The 17,280-nt window shown below is 39.2% G+C and overlaps 1 protein-coding gene across 2 annotated transcripts in view; it reads left to right on the top strand.

Moving 5' to 3' along the window:
* XPO4 (exportin 4) overlaps positions 1 to 13,631 on the top strand; it is a 104,164-nt gene extending 90,533 nt beyond the window's left edge. For both annotated transcript variants that reach the window (XM_015569150.1, XM_015569149.1), the window contains exons 16-22: positions 374 to 667; positions 1,884 to 2,064; positions 5,357 to 5,475; positions 6,756 to 6,886; positions 7,412 to 7,529; positions 7,932 to 8,024; positions 11,401 to 13,631. In XM_015569150.1, coding sequence (XP_015424636.1) covers positions 374 to 667; positions 1,884 to 2,064; positions 5,357 to 5,475; positions 6,756 to 6,886; positions 7,412 to 7,529; positions 7,932 to 8,024; positions 11,401 to 11,598 — 1,134 coding nt within the window. In that variant the 3' untranslated portion in view covers positions 11,599 to 13,631. The remainder of the gene's footprint in view (positions 1 to 373; positions 668 to 1,883; positions 2,065 to 5,356; positions 5,476 to 6,755; positions 6,887 to 7,411; positions 7,530 to 7,931; positions 8,025 to 11,400) is intronic.
* The last annotated feature ends 3,649 nt before the right edge of the window (positions 13,632 to 17,280 follow it).

Raw genomic sequence — 17,280 nt, 5'->3', positions numbered from 1 at the left:
TATGTGCTCTATGTGCTCCATGTGCGTGACGTAGGTGGGTTCCGACTTACGGTGAAAATCGAGTTACAATGTGTCATAGGAACGGATCTCCGACGTAACCCAAGGACCTTCTGTATTTATCTCTTGTCATTTTGATAACAGCTATTCTAACAGGTGTGAGGTAATGTCTACTTCATACAGAAGTTTTGATGACCCTCAAAATGGGGAATATAACGTGTGGTTCAGAATTCTTTGTTTTCTGTGCTTTTTCTACCTCCAGCAGTTAAAAATGTTTTGGAAAGTGACTGTTTTTCTTAGTTGAGGAAATAAAGATGAAGAAAAAAATAATGTATGTGAATTAGCCTTTTAGAAAATCCATGCTTTGTTTTTATAGGTTCTTCAGCCATTGCAGCAGCGATTCTTAAGGGTGATAAATCAGGAAAACTTTCAGCAGATGTGCCAGCAAGAGGAGGTCAAGCAGGAAATCACTGCCACGCTAGAGGCCCTATGTGGCATTGCTGAGGCTACCCAGATTGACAACGTCGCGATCCTTTTTAATTTCTTAATGGACTTCCTTACCAATTGCATTGGATTGATGGAAGTTTACAAAAATACCCCCGAGACTGTCAATCTCATAATAGAAGTTTTTGTTGAAGTTGCACATAAACAGATATGTTATCTTGGAGAGGTGAGTGCTTTCAAAGTTTATCCCTTCAGGATTAAAACTTCTTAAAGCTATAACAAAATAATAGGTACTTGCCTTCAAAGTTAATGCATATTATCTGAAATGTTTTTAAAAGAAATTAGAATTCAGAGTAAGGCATGTTGAATGAATATAAATTCTTGCCCTAAGCACATGTTAATAATCAGTAATTTCTTTGGGCTAATATGCTATTAGATCAAATCATTCAAATGAGGAATATTTGATAAAACAAATGAATTATGGTAGAGAACTTTGACCAATTTCTCTATGGTAGAACACTAAGGCCTAAACATATTTTTTAAGGGTTTTCTTCCTTTTTTTTATTGATTTCGGAGAGGAAGGGAGAGGGAGAAAGAGATAGAAACATCAACTATGAAAGAGAATCAATGAGCAGCTGCCTCCTGCACACCACCCACTGGGGATCGAGCCCACAACCCGGGAATGTGCCCTGACCAGGAATCAAACTGTGACCTGGTTCATAGGTCAATGCTCAACCACTGAGCCACACTGGCAGGGCAGGCCTAAAAATTTTAATGGCAGTTTGTATAATCTGTTTTGTAAATCTGATAAGTGTTTAGACATACTAAATTATTTTGTATTTATTAAGCAAAGATGTATTTTTGTTCCATTAAATTATTTAGAAAGCTCTTTAAAAACAGCCTTCAACATATATTTATACTTGTTAGCAGCAAATTAGCTTAAATCTTATCTAAATCATTTAATATGGACTCCTGGCTTGTATTTTTTTTTTATATTAGATCAAAGGAACCTACTTGAAAGTGAGGTTATATTTAAAATATTAAAAATGTAATTACAGTTACATTATTGAGAGGGCATGACAATGCCATTCTCATGTTTAAGACCACTGTTTGGTACTCTGTTTTTGCAAGTTATACAGTTTTAAATCTTAAACTCAATGAAGAAGTTGAATAGCAGCAATAAAGTAGTTCTGTTGCCAAAGTCTTACCATCTCTAGTCAAGTGAATAAAAAAAATGGATATTGTATTTTATTGCTGGAAAACTGCTAATATTTTACGCATGACTAATTAGTGTGTAATTTTTCATTTTTATTAATGTTTTAATATAGTTTAAAACAAGCATTTGAGATCATTGGGATTTAGAGTAAATGTATTAGATTATATTTTTAAATGTAATATTTATATTTTTTTTGGTAGCCTAATTTCTGCATGCTTTCTTACAGTCCAAAGCGATGAACTTATATGAAGCCTGCCTCACTTTGTTGCAAGTATATTCTAAGAATAATTTGGGCCGGCAAAGAGTGGATGTCACAGCTGAGGAGGAACAATATCAGGACCTACTTCTTATTATGGAACTTCTTACAAACCTTCTGTCAAAAGAGTTCATAGACTTCAGTGATACAGGTAGGGTGTGAACTTTGTTATTATTGTTTTTGTTGTTGTTGTTGTTAAGGGATATTTTCGTTAAGTAAAATCTTATGAGGAAGTTCAGTTTACAGAATAGATGAAAATGTCTTCTCTGGTCACTAAAGTGAGAGTGGAACCCCTGGTCTTCCCTGCTTGGCTTTCCTCTTGTAAAGAAGAATAGTAAAATCTTTCACCTGTTAGGTTCTTACCAAATGCCAGGTATTATTCCTATCAAAATGGTGTGAAGTAGGTACCACTGTTACACTCATTTTATAGATGAGAAACAGGTGCAGGAAACACTTGCCCACGGATATGGAGCAGTAAATTGCAGGACTAGATCACATCCTGGCACCAGACTTCAGAGTTATGCTTTAGTGACTGGTCCCTCCAGGTCCTGAGGAGGCTGCCCTGGAAAGCCTTCCAGAGTGAGGCTTGGGAATCCGTTTTGGGGTGCGAAATGCTGACCTCTAGAGCTCACAGACCACCCTTGGGAGAGTAACTTAGTGGCTCACGGACAGCAGAACCCTGGGGAAGTCAGTCATCCTTCCACTAACTTTCTTAACTTTTGAGTGGGTGTGCTTTAGAGTGTAGAGTGTAGAGTGTTCACGGATGAGCTCAGAAGTCTTTGGTCCTGAGCTTGGTGCCTGGTAGCCAGGAGTTATTATAGGTGAGAACTTCACCAGTAATTGAAACCTTATGTGTTTGTAGAGTATTCTCTTACCTCCCTCCTACCTCACGGCTCATTTTCCCTTAACACAAAAGAGATCTTGCTTTTTAAGAGAAAAACAAATCCTGTTGAGCATCTCCTTTGAAGTTCTGCAGATATTTATTGTTGTGGATATTTATTACTTCTTCCTTATAAGATTCTCTTTTTGAGCTGGGTGCTGTAACTTTCCACTTTCCTTATTATGCCCCATACTTGAGCTTGTTCTTTCTCTGTTTCCTTATTCACTGGACAACAATTCTTTTTGGAGTCTGTGTATTCATGAGCCCCCAAGTGAAACCGTTTTTAAGGCCCTGTCCCATATCCCCTCAGTGTTTCCTTCCTATACCAAAGCTGAAATGGCCACTCTGCCAGCTGCCAGGCCCAACTCTCACACGAGTGTTATTCCCATGCTTTCTGATTTCTTTAGGTCAGTCTTTAATTCAGGAGTTCTCAACCTTTTCCAGGTTGTGAGCCTTTATATCCTGAATTAGTGACTGAGCCTTTTCCTTGAAAAGTTAGTTTTATACCAACCTGCAGTTTCACACACTGTATCTGTTGATTGATGGGCTCTTGGTAACTTTTCTGTAGACTTTCCAGGATGTAAGCACCCTGTCAGAGCTCAGGACCCTGAGAAATTTGACTTAAAAATCAGAGCTGATACTGAAGGGAGGGAGAGCTGTTAAGAGCATTTAGAGCAGTGGTTCTCAACCTTGGCTGCACATTAGAATCACCTGGGATTCTTTTTAAAATCCTGATTTCTGGGCCTCATCTTCTGCAAATTCTGATTCTTTGTTATGGGGTGAGGCCATAACATTAGTAACAAAGAAACAATTTCTGGAGAATGAGGCCCAGAAATCAGGATTTTAAAAAACATTCCCAGGTGATTCTAATGTGCAGCCAAGGTTGAGAACCACTGCATTAGAGGGAAAAGCCGCTGCAGTCTCCCAGGTTTATGATAGAAGTTGCACTTCATCTTGCTGTTTTACAACATATGAGAGAGCAAACACTACAGTTAAACAGGAGAGAGGAAGTTTTCAAAATAAAAAAGCAAAAACATTCAAGTTATAATTAAACATTAAGAAAAGAAATTGAGGTTAAAATGCTCAGGATTGAAAGTACAAAATAAGGGGGAAAGAATAAAATAAGGGCAAATAGGATTGAAGTTCAGATGATAGAAAAATGAAGACAGTTAAAATAGAAAAATGATAAACAGCATTAACTATCTAAATAGATGGTAAAAAGGAAGATAATATTTTTAAGTCATTATTTTTTATATAAAGCTAATAGGTGAGATAAAAACAAAATATTTTAAGTATTATGAAATGAAATTAACATGTTGGATGGCCTAGTAAATGCATAACTGGCAATGTAGCTTTGTTCTCCATTTTTGAATCCTTAGCAGAGCTCGTGGCTGGAGAGCTGTGCCCATCAAGCACCAGGTCACAGCCTCCACGAAGAGAGCCTGTTTTGTTAGGGAAGCCTGCGGGCAGTGCCAGAACAGCCTCACTGCCCAGACAGGCCTCAGGTTTGTATACCTTGCTTTGGAAGATGGGATTCTTCCAAATGGAACTGAGACCCCTATGGAGAAGTTCAGAATTAGGCGGTTTTGAAGTAGAATTTTTTATTTACCCCATTTTATCTTTTCCCACCTTGTTCTAAAGTAGTATGCTCTTAATAGAAAAATTTTAAAGTACAGAGGCAGAAAAATCACCCATACTTTGACATAATCCAGAGTAAACTGGTAATTTACCATTTGCTTCTTTTGTACAATTTTCTTTGCAGTCGTATAATTTTATAGCCTGCCTTTTAAAAAAATACATACTTTTTATTGATTTCAAAGAGGAAGGGAGAGGAAAAGAGAGATAGAAACATCAATGATGAGAGAGAATCATTGATTGGCTGCCTCCTGCACGCCCCACACTGGGGATTGAGCCCGCAACCGAGCGTGTGCCCTGATCGGGAATCAAACTTTGACCTCCTGGTTCATAGGTCGACATTCAACCACTGAGCCATGCTGGCCTGGCAGTTTTCTTTTATTATTGAAGAGTAGTATTTGATGTAAACGCAGAATACCATCTATATAGAGTACTCTGAGACCCTAAACAGTGAAATACAGAAGGGTGACCCAGGCAAGCTTACCAGGTGTCCTGTTATCCAGTAAGATTTATTGTGGCTTATCGCTGCTGGCCACGCCCAGGATTTCTCTGGACTGGCCAATGATAGTCAAGGGAAGTGCACGCCATCACTATGACCACATCCTGTGTAATGAGACACCGACTCGCGCCTGGCCAATCGGCAGGGCCCACAGTCCTTTCTCCTCCCCTTACCCCAACCCCCTATAAAACCTCTCTCCACACAGAGTTTTCTCTCTGTCTGCCACCTGCTGCTGTGCCAGTAAGGGGGGGCAGGGGAGCCAAACCTAGGTTTGAAATAAATGACTCTTTGCTTTTGCAAAAAAAAAAAAATAAAGATTTATTGTGGCTTAGGATTCAAATCTGTTTTTCTTTCTCAAGGGTAGAATGTATCCAACTTTGCAAATTTGTTGATGTTATGGCTGTAAGACTGCATGGTTTCTGTTTATAGATGAAGTGTTTAGGGGACATGAGCCGGGGCAAGCAGCAAGCAGGTCTGTGTCAGCAGCGGATGTTGTTTTATATGGAGTCAACCTAATTCTGCCCTTGATGTCACAAGATCTTTTGAAGGTAATTGAAGAAAAGAAAGTGAATGTTAACATTAAAATGTGTGTGCTCTAAGTTGCAAGATATTTTAGACAAGAATGTGCCTCTGATTTAACTAAAGGATATGAATACCTGTTTGTCTGATAAGTACACATGGAAATAAAACATTTGAGTTACTGTTAGTGTCATTAACACTCATGTTTATAGCTCAGAACACAGGCCCTCACTCCTGCCCCAGAGTCCTGCATTCAAAATAGGTTACTACAGAAAAAATGGGGCTTTTAGAAACTGCATTCTAATGTTAGCAGTTTTGATTCCCTCATCATTTGTCATTAAGCAATTAAAGTTATGTTAGATGTTCAGGTGTACACATTCTTCTGGTACTTGTTGAACATTATTCTCAGGTTGAGGGATTAAACAGTGGAAGGAATTTATAAGTCCCTCCATGAAGAAATAGGATGGTAAGAAACCAAGACTCATACAGTTTTTAATTTTGTACCTTTGGACTGTGCGGTACCTTGCTTTTACCACTCAGTATTGGGTGTGATGGTAATGAGGCTGCCTTTCTTACCCCTCTTTTCATGAGATGTCATAGGAGTCTGAAGCTGAGGACAAGGACATGAATGGAGAGGAAGAGGGAGATGTGTTTGCCTGTGTACATGTGCACAGACAGTGGGGGCGAGAAGTGGGGAGGGAAGAGTATGAGTGTCAGAATGAGGCCATAGATTTCCAGACCATTGCGTCCTATTTCTCTCTCTCTCTCTCTCTCTCTCTCTCTCTTTTTAAAAATATGTTTTACCTGATTTCAGAGAGGAAGAAAGAGGGAGAGAGTTAGAAACATCAATGATGAGAGAGAATCATTGATTGGCTGCCCCCCATTGAGTACTGAGCCTGCAACCCGAGCATGTGCCCTGACCGGCAATCAAACCATGATCTCCTGGTTTATAGGTCAATGTTCAACCACTGAGCCACACCAACCAGGCATCTTGTATGTGTTTTTTAAAAAATCATTATGCACTAGCCAGGTTGGTTAGAGAGTAGTCTCGATATGCCAAGGTTTCGGGTTCAGTCCCGGTCAGGGCACATAGAAGAATCAACCAGTGAATGCATAAATAAGTGGAATAAAAAGTCAATGTTTGTCTCTCTCCCTTTTTCCCTCCTCCCTCTCCCTTCTTTTCTTGTTCTAAAATCAATTTTAAAAATCATTATACTTACAAGCTTGCCTGTTATTGTTATTGTTTTGTATTAAAGAAAGTAAAATTAGATAACATTAAACATCTAAATATTTATATTTTCTTTTTCAGTTTCCAACACTTTGTAATCAATACTACAAATTAATTACATTTATTTGTGAGATTTTTCCTGAAAAAATACCACAGCTTCCTGAAGACCTTTTTAAAAGTCTTATGTGCTCTCTAGAACTGGGAATGACTTCGTATCCTTTAAATAGGCATTGTTACCACTTATCACGTGGGGAAAAGATTTTACCTGAAGTTTTAAAACTTTTTATTTTGTATTTCAGTTTTATTTCTTTAAAGAGCCACAATCTCTATAACTGCCCTAATTCTGTGTTTATTTTGTTGTTAGTTTATCACATTCTTTTTCTCCTTTCACAGATTCCAGGGACATTTGGCCCCGGCTTCCCAAATAATTTCACATACTGTTGCTGGGTGTCTGATCTTAGTTACCCAATGGTAGAAAATAGCAAGGCTTTTATCAATGTGTGCCTCCTAATCAGAAACATGCTGGAAGTCTCCAGTTGCAGACCCCAAACACGTGTGGATCACCTGAAAACCTTGGGAGTCTTTTTCCACTTAGCTCAGTAAAGGCACATTGTTCGAGCTATAGCTTACCTGCATTCATTTCTAGAAATGCACTCCATGTGATAATAGCTGTAATTTTTGGTCTTGAATATATCAAGTTTGTCTCTTTGTATTTGCTCTTTGACCTTCATGATCAGAATGAGCTCGGAGGTTTGCCAGCTGTGCCTGGAGGCCCTGACACCATTGGCTGAACAGTGTGCAAAAGCTCAAGATACAGACTCACCACTGTTTCTAGCGACACGGCACTTTCTGAAGGTAAGGTGCTTGGATAGCAGGTTGTGAGGTCATCTGCTTTGATAAGGACTGTCAGTACACATAAATCTTCCAAATCAGGAAATGCTTACCTTCTTTAATAGTCACTTTCTATTCACTGTGTTTTCTGGAGATCCACTTTCTGGACGTGTAACTCTCCACTTCTACTTTGTATTCTTAAAAATTGATGTAAATATAATGGTAGTTGGATAATTTAATTATTATACCACAGGTAGTCACATCCATATCTTATTCTTGGACTTTTAAAAACAACATTTTCTTTAATTTTCAAATATATTTAATGAACACATACCACCCTCTTTTTTTGGAGCAGGGAGGAGCTGGAGGACTATGTGATTTTTGTGTTGTGTGTCTTTATTTAGCGGTTTCCTTGTGCACTTTCAGCTGGTTTTTGATATGCTGGTTCTGCAGAAGCACAACACTGAGATGACGACAGCAGCCGGTGAGGCGTTCTACACGTTGGTGTGCCTGCACCAGGTACGGGCCGTAGCTCCTTGGGGCACTGGTCTGTTAGAAGGAGATAATTCAGATCCACGGTGGGTGTTAACCCTCCAGATCTTAGGGGATCTCTGACTCAGATCTGCAGTTCTGTTGCAGTGTAGTCCTGTTTCTTAACCTCATTAGCTCTGGCTTTTTTTAACTGGACAAGCTGTTTGTCAGTTAATAAGCATTTATTATCCCTTCTGCACTGTTGTGACCCGTCCTTTGCCCTAAAGCTTATCCTTACACAATTGCTAGGAACCAGGAATCAGATATGAGAGGATAATGGATATGTGCTTCTGTCCTTGAGGAACTCAGTTTTGTAAAATAAAAACAAGATGAATGAGACGGGGCACCCAGAAAGAGACTGCCTTCAGAGAGCCGGGCAACAGCAGTATTTATTCCATACTACAATATGGAAAATGTTCTTCCCTTACCTTCACCTCCCTTGCCCTCCCTTCCTTCTTCTTTGAGACTTTAAAGACTGAAGCAGTCACTGATGTGGGGCCAATATAACAGAAGAGAAAAGTTATGCTGGCTCACCCATCTCCCTTCCCTGTTGTACATGCCCATCAAGTGTATGTGAAGAATCAGTTTCCCAAAACCTATCCCCCCCATTCCTCACACATGTCCTAGCATGACCAAGTGATGAGAGAGATCAGATATAAATATTGCTACTGGGCTTTTCCCCCCTTCCCATTTGCATTAAATATCTTTAAAAATAAATATATTTTTATTGGTTTCAGAGAGGAAGGGAGAGGGAGGGAGAGATAGAAACATCCATGACGAGAGAGAATCATTGATCGGCTGCCTCCTGCATGCTGTACCCTGGGGGCTGAGTCCACAATCTGGGCATGTGCCCTGACCGGGAATCGAACTGTGACTTTCTGGTTCATAGGTCAATATTCAACCGCTGACCCAAACCAGCAGGTCACTAAGACTTTTTCAAAAAGTGTAGAGGCCACCCTGGCTGGTGTGGCTCAGTTGGTTGAGCATTGTCCCATGCACTGAAAAGTTGCTGGTTCAATTCCCGGTCAGGGAACATGGGTGATATTTCGCTTTCACATCGATACTTCTCTCTCCCTCTCCCTTCCTCTCTAAAATCAATAAAAAATCTTTTTTTAAAAAAGTGTAGAGGCCATAGCATCTGCTATGACTGACCCTCGGGGCTTCATTTATTTTCTCTTTTAGAAAGATAGGATTTCAAAGCGATTGTCAAAGTACTTGAAGGCCGCCTTTAGGCAGGCTTCTGTACTGTTTGTGCAGGTGTTTAGAAGTTCACTTCCTGAAATGATGCCCATCCCAGTAATGGGCCTTTCTGACATTTGGTTTCCTGTTCTTACTAGGAAAATACATCAGTCATTATATTCTGGTTGCCTTTTTTTGCTGTTGTTAATCTTCACCTGAGAATATTTTTCCATTGATTTAGAGATTGGAAGGTAAGGGGAGTGAGAAAGAGACACATTGATGTGAGAGAGACTCATCGATCTGTTGCCTCCTGCATGCGCCCCGATTGGGGCCAGGTATCAAGCCTGCAACTGAGGTAGGTGCCCTTGACCGGAATCAAACCTTCAGTTCGAGGGCCAACACTATCCACTGAGCCAAACTGGCTAGGGCTCTGGTTGCCTTTTTAAAAACATATTCATACAGCCCTAACCAGTTTGGCTCAGTGGATAGAGCGTCGGCCTGCGGACTGAAGGGTCCCGTGTTCGGTTCTGGTCAAGGGCATGTACCTTGGTTGCGGGCACATTCCCAGTAGGGGGTGTGCAGGAGGCAGCTGACCGATGTTTCTAACTCTCTATCCCTCTCCCTTCCTCTCTGTAAAAAATCAATAAAATATATTTAAAAAGCAAAACAGAAACATATTCATACATGTAGAACAGAGAACAGGAGCTTGGGATTGGTGAGGATGATGTCCTACTGTTTTGGCTCAGTGACACAGCCAGTACACATTAGCAGGGACATGGTTTGAGTTTATTCTTGTTCCCCTGTGAACAGGCCTGTCCTTTGGAGGGGGCAGTGAAGGCAGCCATTCTGGCGCCATGCCTGGGTGTGGTAGGGTGCTGTCCCCTGCTCTTCTTTTCCAATGGTAACTAACATGGTTTTACCATTTTGGTCCATCATGACATGCCAGGAAGCTAATGAAAAATAGTGGCAGACCAGCTTTCTTCAAGAAAGCTTATTGCACTGGCCGGGTGGCTCAGTTGATTGGAGCATCATCTGGTACACCAGAAAGGTTGCGGGTTTAATTCGTGGTCAGGGCATATACCCAAGTTTTGGGTTCGATCCCTGGTCGGGTCGCAGAAAGGAGGCAACCAGTCGATGTTTATCTCTCACATTGATGTTTTTCTCTCTCTTTTTTTCTCCCTTCCTCTCTGAAAATATATCCCCAGGTGAGGATTTTAAAAAGAGAGAGTTTATTTTAGAAAGCTGCCCTGCTTTCATTTCCTTTAATGCCTCACCCATACCTCTGTGTAAGGCAGTGGCTCTCAACCTTCCTAATACCATGACCCTTTAATATACAGTTCCTCATGTTGTGGTGACCCCCAACCATAAAATTATTTTTGTTGCTACTTCATAACTAATTTTGCTACTGTTATGAATCGTAATGTAAATATCTGATATGCAGGATGTATTTTCATTGTTACAAATTGAACATAATTAAAGCATAGTGATTAATCACCTAAACAATATGTAATTATATATGTGTTTTCCGATGGTCTTATGTGACCCCTGTGAAAGGGTCGTTCGACCCCCCAAAGGGGTCGCGACCCACAGGTTGAGAACCGCTGGTATAAGGCTATGTTATGAAGGGCACTAACAATATAAAAGATACACACATCATATCCCTGTATTTGTTAAGCTCCTCCTGTCCTTTTTTCCGGAGCCGCTGAGCCACAATGCTGGTTTGAGCTGCATGTGCATAGTCATTCAGATTTTCTACTTCCACTTTGAGAAAGGACCAAAATACCCTTCACCCACTCTGCCACCTCTCACCTGCATTTGTGTGACCCGCTCTCTGCAGAACTGCGTGGACGTAGTGTCTGTAGAAACCTCTCGGAAAATGTCCAAAGGTTGCAGACTTAGGTTATATATAAAATGCAAAACAAACATGAATAATGTGCTTTGAAAACACAAAGAGGCAACACAACGAAATTGGTAATACATTGCTTCTGGAGCCAGACAGCCTGGATTAGTTATAGTAGGTGAATTACCAATGGCAAAGGCTGGGATGGAACCTAGATTATGTGCTAACTGAAGAAGAGCTGGCAGACCCTGCCCCTTAGAATCCCACCATCCAGTAACTGATATGACCTACTTGTCTGGTGATTGAGGAAGTTGTGTTTTTATATGCACTTTATCTCTTCAATAGGCCGAGTACTCTGAATTGGTTGAAACATTGCTGTCAAGTCAACAAGACCCAGTTATTTACCAGAGATTAGCAGATGCCTTCAACAAGCTCACTGCAAGCAGCACCCCTCCTACGCTGGATCGGAAACAAAAGATGGCTTTTCTAAAGAGTTTGGAAGAATTTATGGCAAATGTTGGTGGTCTTCTTTGTGTAAAATAAAGAACAAAACTCTATGCTTAATTTAGATCCTTTCTGCAAAGTGCACTGAATTGCTAAAAGTTGACTTGAGTCTCGTTTTGTCCTTCAGTTTCTTGGCCATTGGGATTTTGGAGAGCTTGACATGTAACGAATGCAGTTGAGACAGGAGAACTCAGCCTCAAATCAGCGTCTGCTATTAGGTGTTACCACAGTTGGTCATAAGTATTCTGTAGGTTTTGAATGGTGATTTAACATTTTCAAAAGGAAATATCATATATGTGCAAACAGATAAGGGCACCATGAAATCGTGTTCAGTGCCTTTTCCCTCTTTGTCAAACGTTAGGTGACTAGCCAAAGTTTAAAATTTTCGTTGTGAAATATTAGGTGGCTATGTTCGGTGATGTTTCTCAAACGTTGTCCGTGGACCATCTGCAGCACTGAGGAACTGGACCCAACTGAAGGCCATCATTGTCAGAATTTCTGTTTGTGGGCTCTGGGTTTTTTCATTTTAATAAACTCCTCCCCTCTGTCACCCCAAAAGTTTTGAATCAATGCGAAAATTCTGAATAGGTTTTGTCCTGTGGTGCTTTTTTCCCTGTGATTCAGTTTGAGTCTGGCAGGAGGGGCAAGGCACTGCCGGTGTTCACTGGCCTGTAACGGGCCGGTGAGCAGGTTTTGTGGAGTATGGGCCTCTAGTCACACTCTGACACCTGAACTTAAGGAGGAAAATGCATGTATATTTTTGTTCCATAAAATGAACTTTAGGAACTGTAGCCATTCCATTGCCTTAATTTTAAGAGAAAAAGGACAAAAAAATCCAACAGACCTGTTTTAGTAAGAAATGCAGTTTTGATGCTTCAGAGTTGGTTAGGATGTTAGCTACTCTGAACTTGGTGCCCTTTTGGTGGTGTATTCATGTGGGTTTGTGAGTGAAACAAAGGCTCATCCATATGTGGTCTAACTCTTCGAGTATGTTTCTGTCCAGCTTTATATCCAATGCTATAGTATTCGGAGGATGGGAGTGACTGATTCCTGCAGAGTTTAGACATTGGGGCATTAGGAGAAATAATTATGCTGGAATGGGTATTTTCTCATTTCATAGGAATCTTGTAAATTTAAGAGAAAATTTTGTATTGCTGCCATACTTCCCTTAAATTATGGAAACCACAGGCATATGAAACTGCCCACTGCTTTGTCCTAGTCACAGGGCACAGGGACATTGCTTCAAAGGGTGAGTGTCTTGCTATACTCTTGACACCTCTATGCTAAACTGTCCATGGAATGTGGTGGGATTGCATGGAGCACATGCTCCTTCACAGTGATGCTTTGTGAAACTGTGTAGCTGCTATTAACAGTTACAGTTACCAAAACAGGAGCATCTAAATTATATCCAGCTTGGCATGCTACCTGAGGCATGCACCAATACAGAGCCTTGAGCCAGAACTTCAAGGACCATTTCTCTTAGTTGTCACCATCTAGTAACAGCAGAGGGGAAGCAAAACATGTTAAAACTAGGAAAAAATTATGTCACTGTTTATAAAATATGCATATTGTGTTTTTTAAACTACCTTGAACCATGTGTTCATTTTTAGATTTCTTCTTTATTTCCCCTTAATGAACATGAAGTCATCTGCACCAGGAACCACTGTTTTCCATTGTTCTTGATGTGTGGTCTCCCAGCTCCACACACCTGCTCAGTGGTTGTAAGCCTTGCCTGTCTGTGTGTGATGAGTGTAGTCCCTTTGCCAGAGGGTACTGGGACAGGCAACTGACTAGATAGGTCCACTGGCTTTGACAAAACTATAATCAAGTTTTTAAAAATAAAGATGAAAAAAATAAAGGTGAGTAGAAAAGGGATGCCTTGGGAAATAAAAAGGCATCTGTATTTAATAACTATTATCTAGATGGAAATGTATGTGCTTAATTATCCTAGATACTGTCAATAATATTGCAGTGTAATTAGACGACTTTTAAGGAAAACAATATGTACTTGGGATTGGACCAAATAAGCCTTAAGATATCACCAGAATGTGATTAGTGGCAAACAGGAAAAAAGAGACAACACCATTTTTTAGGTAATGGGGATGCCACTTAACTGCAATAGCTGGACACTTTTCTGGTGTTTGTGTATGTGTTTTTCTGATTGGTATTTGCTTAATTTGGGTCATTGCCTTTTTTTAACTTTATTTTTATTGTTGTCACTATTACAGATGTCCCCATTCAACCCCCTCCTTTGCACACCTCTACCCAGCAACTGTGCCCCCTTTCCTCTGGTTATCACACCGTTGTCTATGTTAATGGGTTATGCATATATGTTTTTTGGCTAATCCCTTTACCTTCTTTCATCCAGTCCTCCCATTCTCCCTTCCCTCTGAGAGCTGTCAGTCTATTCCATATATCTATGTCTCTGGTTCTATTTTGTGTTTCAGTTTATTTTGTTCATTGGGTTCCACATATAAGTGATATCATATGGTACTTGTCTTTCTCTGACCAGCGTATTTCACTTAGCATATTAACCTCCAGATCCATCCATGTTGTCTCAAAAGGTCACATTTTCTTCTTTTTTTAAGCCTTCTTTATGGCTACGTAGTATTCTATTGTGTAAATGTACCAATTCTTTTTCAGATGTTTATATATACGTATTTTAGTTTGAGTATTCTTTTTATTTTGTCCAGTTTTGTCTGTAGCTATGCTTATTGACTTTTCATTTTTGGAGGTTTTGTTTTAATGCTCTTTGCCCTGTGGGGGACAAGAACACTGACTTAATTTTAGTAAATTAATTTTTATTATTAAAACTGACTGTTGTCCAATACGAACATTATTTGTGCTCCCTTTTTTATATATGTTAAAGGGACATTGTCAAATATTTATTTAGAATTTTGTCTGATCTGAAATTTCTGGTCATATATAGTAACCTTTAATGTCTAGTTTTCAGTTCATTCTTTATTTGATTTTATTTTCCTGGGCCAGTTTGTTTCCCAGGGCACAATCTCTATGGACTTGTACTTTCACAATTGGTATTCATGTAACAGCACTTGTCACTATACTCTTGTAGCCCTGTTGCAAGGATTGCTTGCTTGCTTGTTTGTTTGTTTTATGGTTTTTCTGGAACAGTACTTCAGTGTCCTCTTCACAGTTATTTTGGTCTTTATTACTTGCTGTCTCTCAATCTGTTGGAAGACAATGGCAGGTTAACAACACTGCATTGAGTTTTGTCTGGTAGAAAGTGTGACATTTTATGTAAAAACAACAACAACACACCTTTGCAATCTTTTTCAAACTAATTTTAAGAACTTAGTCTTACTTCTTTGTAAGCCATTATTACATTATTCTGTTAAAATGAGATGGTTACTACTCTTTCACAATTTTCATTTCAAAGCTGAGCATCTCTGTGATACCTTCCCCTAGTAACACTCCTTACTTTCCTTTTTGTTGCTGTTAATCTTCACCGAAGGATATTTTTTTCCATTGCTTTTTTAGAGAGTGGAAGAGTGGGAGCCGGGGGAAAGAAACATCGATGTGAGAGAGACACACTGATTTGTTGCCTCCCACATGTGCTCCTACCGTGGTGGGGATTGAACCTGCAGCCCAGGCACATGCCCTTGACCCTGAATCCAACTGAGACCCTTCAGGGTTCAGGTTGATGCTTTGACCACCGAGCCATACCAGACAGGGCTCTCCTTACTATCTTTGATTGGCCTTTCTCTTTTACAAAAAAATAACCAGTCTGTATTTGTAATGTTACATTTCCCATTTCTGTTAATACTTGTATGAACCCCTTATGTATTGAAGGGAACTAGCTGTTGATTTCAAGTCTGAGTATCCTAGTAGACCATGTCAATTGAACCCTTAAAATACTATTTTTTCTATTACAGTTTTACTTGTTTCTGTTTGCCACCTCTGTCTTTAGAAGTGGTTGTCATTAGACCTTACTAAGTTAGCTGTCTCTGATGGATAGTTGTTGTTGGTTCCTGAATGAAATATTAACTATTTAGGCAGCAGGAACCTCAATACTTCTTAGGGTTTTTTTCTTAACTAGAGAATAAAGAATTGATTTGGATATGAGTTTTTAATATAACTTCCTGTAAATTCTTCAAAAAAACAACAGAGCTGATTTGAGGATATAATGTTTTAAATTATTCTAAAATATAAGTGGATATCCTCTGACTTGGTAATAACTATGTTCTGAAAACACTGATTTTCTAAAATAAAAAAGTCTAAATTAGGTTTATTTTCTGAGCTCAAATTGATATGAAGTGCTGTGATTCAAGTTGAACTTTAAACAGTTTAATTTACGTAGTTCTGATCGATTATAATGGAGACTCATGACATATTTAGCCAAAGCATATATTTGGTTCAGGTAAAGACACAAAGTTAATAATGAGCATCCATTCTGCTCTAGGGGACTGGTGGAAAGATCTGTTTCTGACCTTTAGCTCCCTATCTAAGTCTGAAGACTGAGCTACATGCACACGTGTTTGTCTGCCTCACCTCCTGGGGTTTGCTCTTCACCTATTCCTAGGCCTTCCTAGCAGTGGAGAGGTTTTCTCCTTTTCAGTCTATACGCTTAGGTCTCAGCTGTTAGGAGCTGTCAGGTATGTACTATTAGCTAACTTTATTAGCCTGAAATTAAATACTGCACCTGTACTATGTATCTAACACGGACCTGACCTCAAGAGTGTTCTGAGCCTAGGCTTCATGGTGTGTCATCTACCACATAAAATTATGACAGATTGCAAATATTGGTGTTGCGATTCGGCTCTTTGAACAAAGAGTCTCCATGCAGTGAGTGTGTGGTTTAATCGTCACAAAGTGTTAGCATTGCTACCATTCAGCATGTATAAAATTTTTTAAATTTATAAATATTAAACATTTAAACTTATGCTAAGACTTTTCAGTTTTTTTTTGAGAGATCCAGGGACAAGTATATGGCTTAAATATTTACTTCTATTAACATTACTAATGAAGGTATAAGGTATAAAATTGCATTTCATTTTTTCAAAAGATGCTATACGATTTTAGGAAATAAATCAGGGCTATGTATTGAGCCAGTTAAAGGCTGAATATCAAATTGATAAAATTTTATTTGTATTTTTAAATCTATAAATGGGAGTTATGTGTCTTTTAACTAAATATTTTTATTACATTTTTGTTTTGACTGTGTGTGATTTGTTCGTGGGTATTTAGACTTTTATGAAACTGATTGAAATGGTGCTTTCATTTACCATCATAGAATGACTGACACTGGGGACATTATACAGTCATAATTTAAAATAAAAAAATGATATATCTGTATAGATAAGATTTGCATTACCTTCTGTGAGAACACCCAGTCCTGATAGAATATTCGGAAAGAAAACGTTTTGTTTACATTCTATAATATTCAATGTATTTATTTTTATTTCAGCTTAGTCTTAAAAACAATGTCAGAGTTATCAGTTAAGTCATTGGAGTTGGGGCGTATTTGCAGTAAATATTTTTAGTGGTTTGGATCATTCTTTTTATGGCCTTTCAGGGAAAGTGGAAAATTGCCATTCTGCTGTGTCAGACAGATTTTCACTCTGCCTAATCTTAAATCTTGTAAATATATGCACTGAAAAGTTAATTTTTTTTAAAAAAATCCTCACGCCAGGATATTTTTTTCTATTGACTTTCAGACAGAGTGAAGGGAGGTAGAAGTAAAGAGGGGGGAGGGAGGAGAGG

This window comes from Myotis davidii, unplaced genomic scaffold (assembly GCF_000327345.1).
Source record: "Myotis davidii unplaced genomic scaffold, ASM32734v1 scaffold805, whole genome shotgun sequence".
Lineage (NCBI taxonomy): Eukaryota > Metazoa > Chordata > Mammalia > Chiroptera > Vespertilionidae > Myotis > Myotis davidii.
The sequence above is the reverse complement of the archived record's forward strand: the minus strand, read 5'-3'. Positions and strand labels throughout refer to the sequence as shown.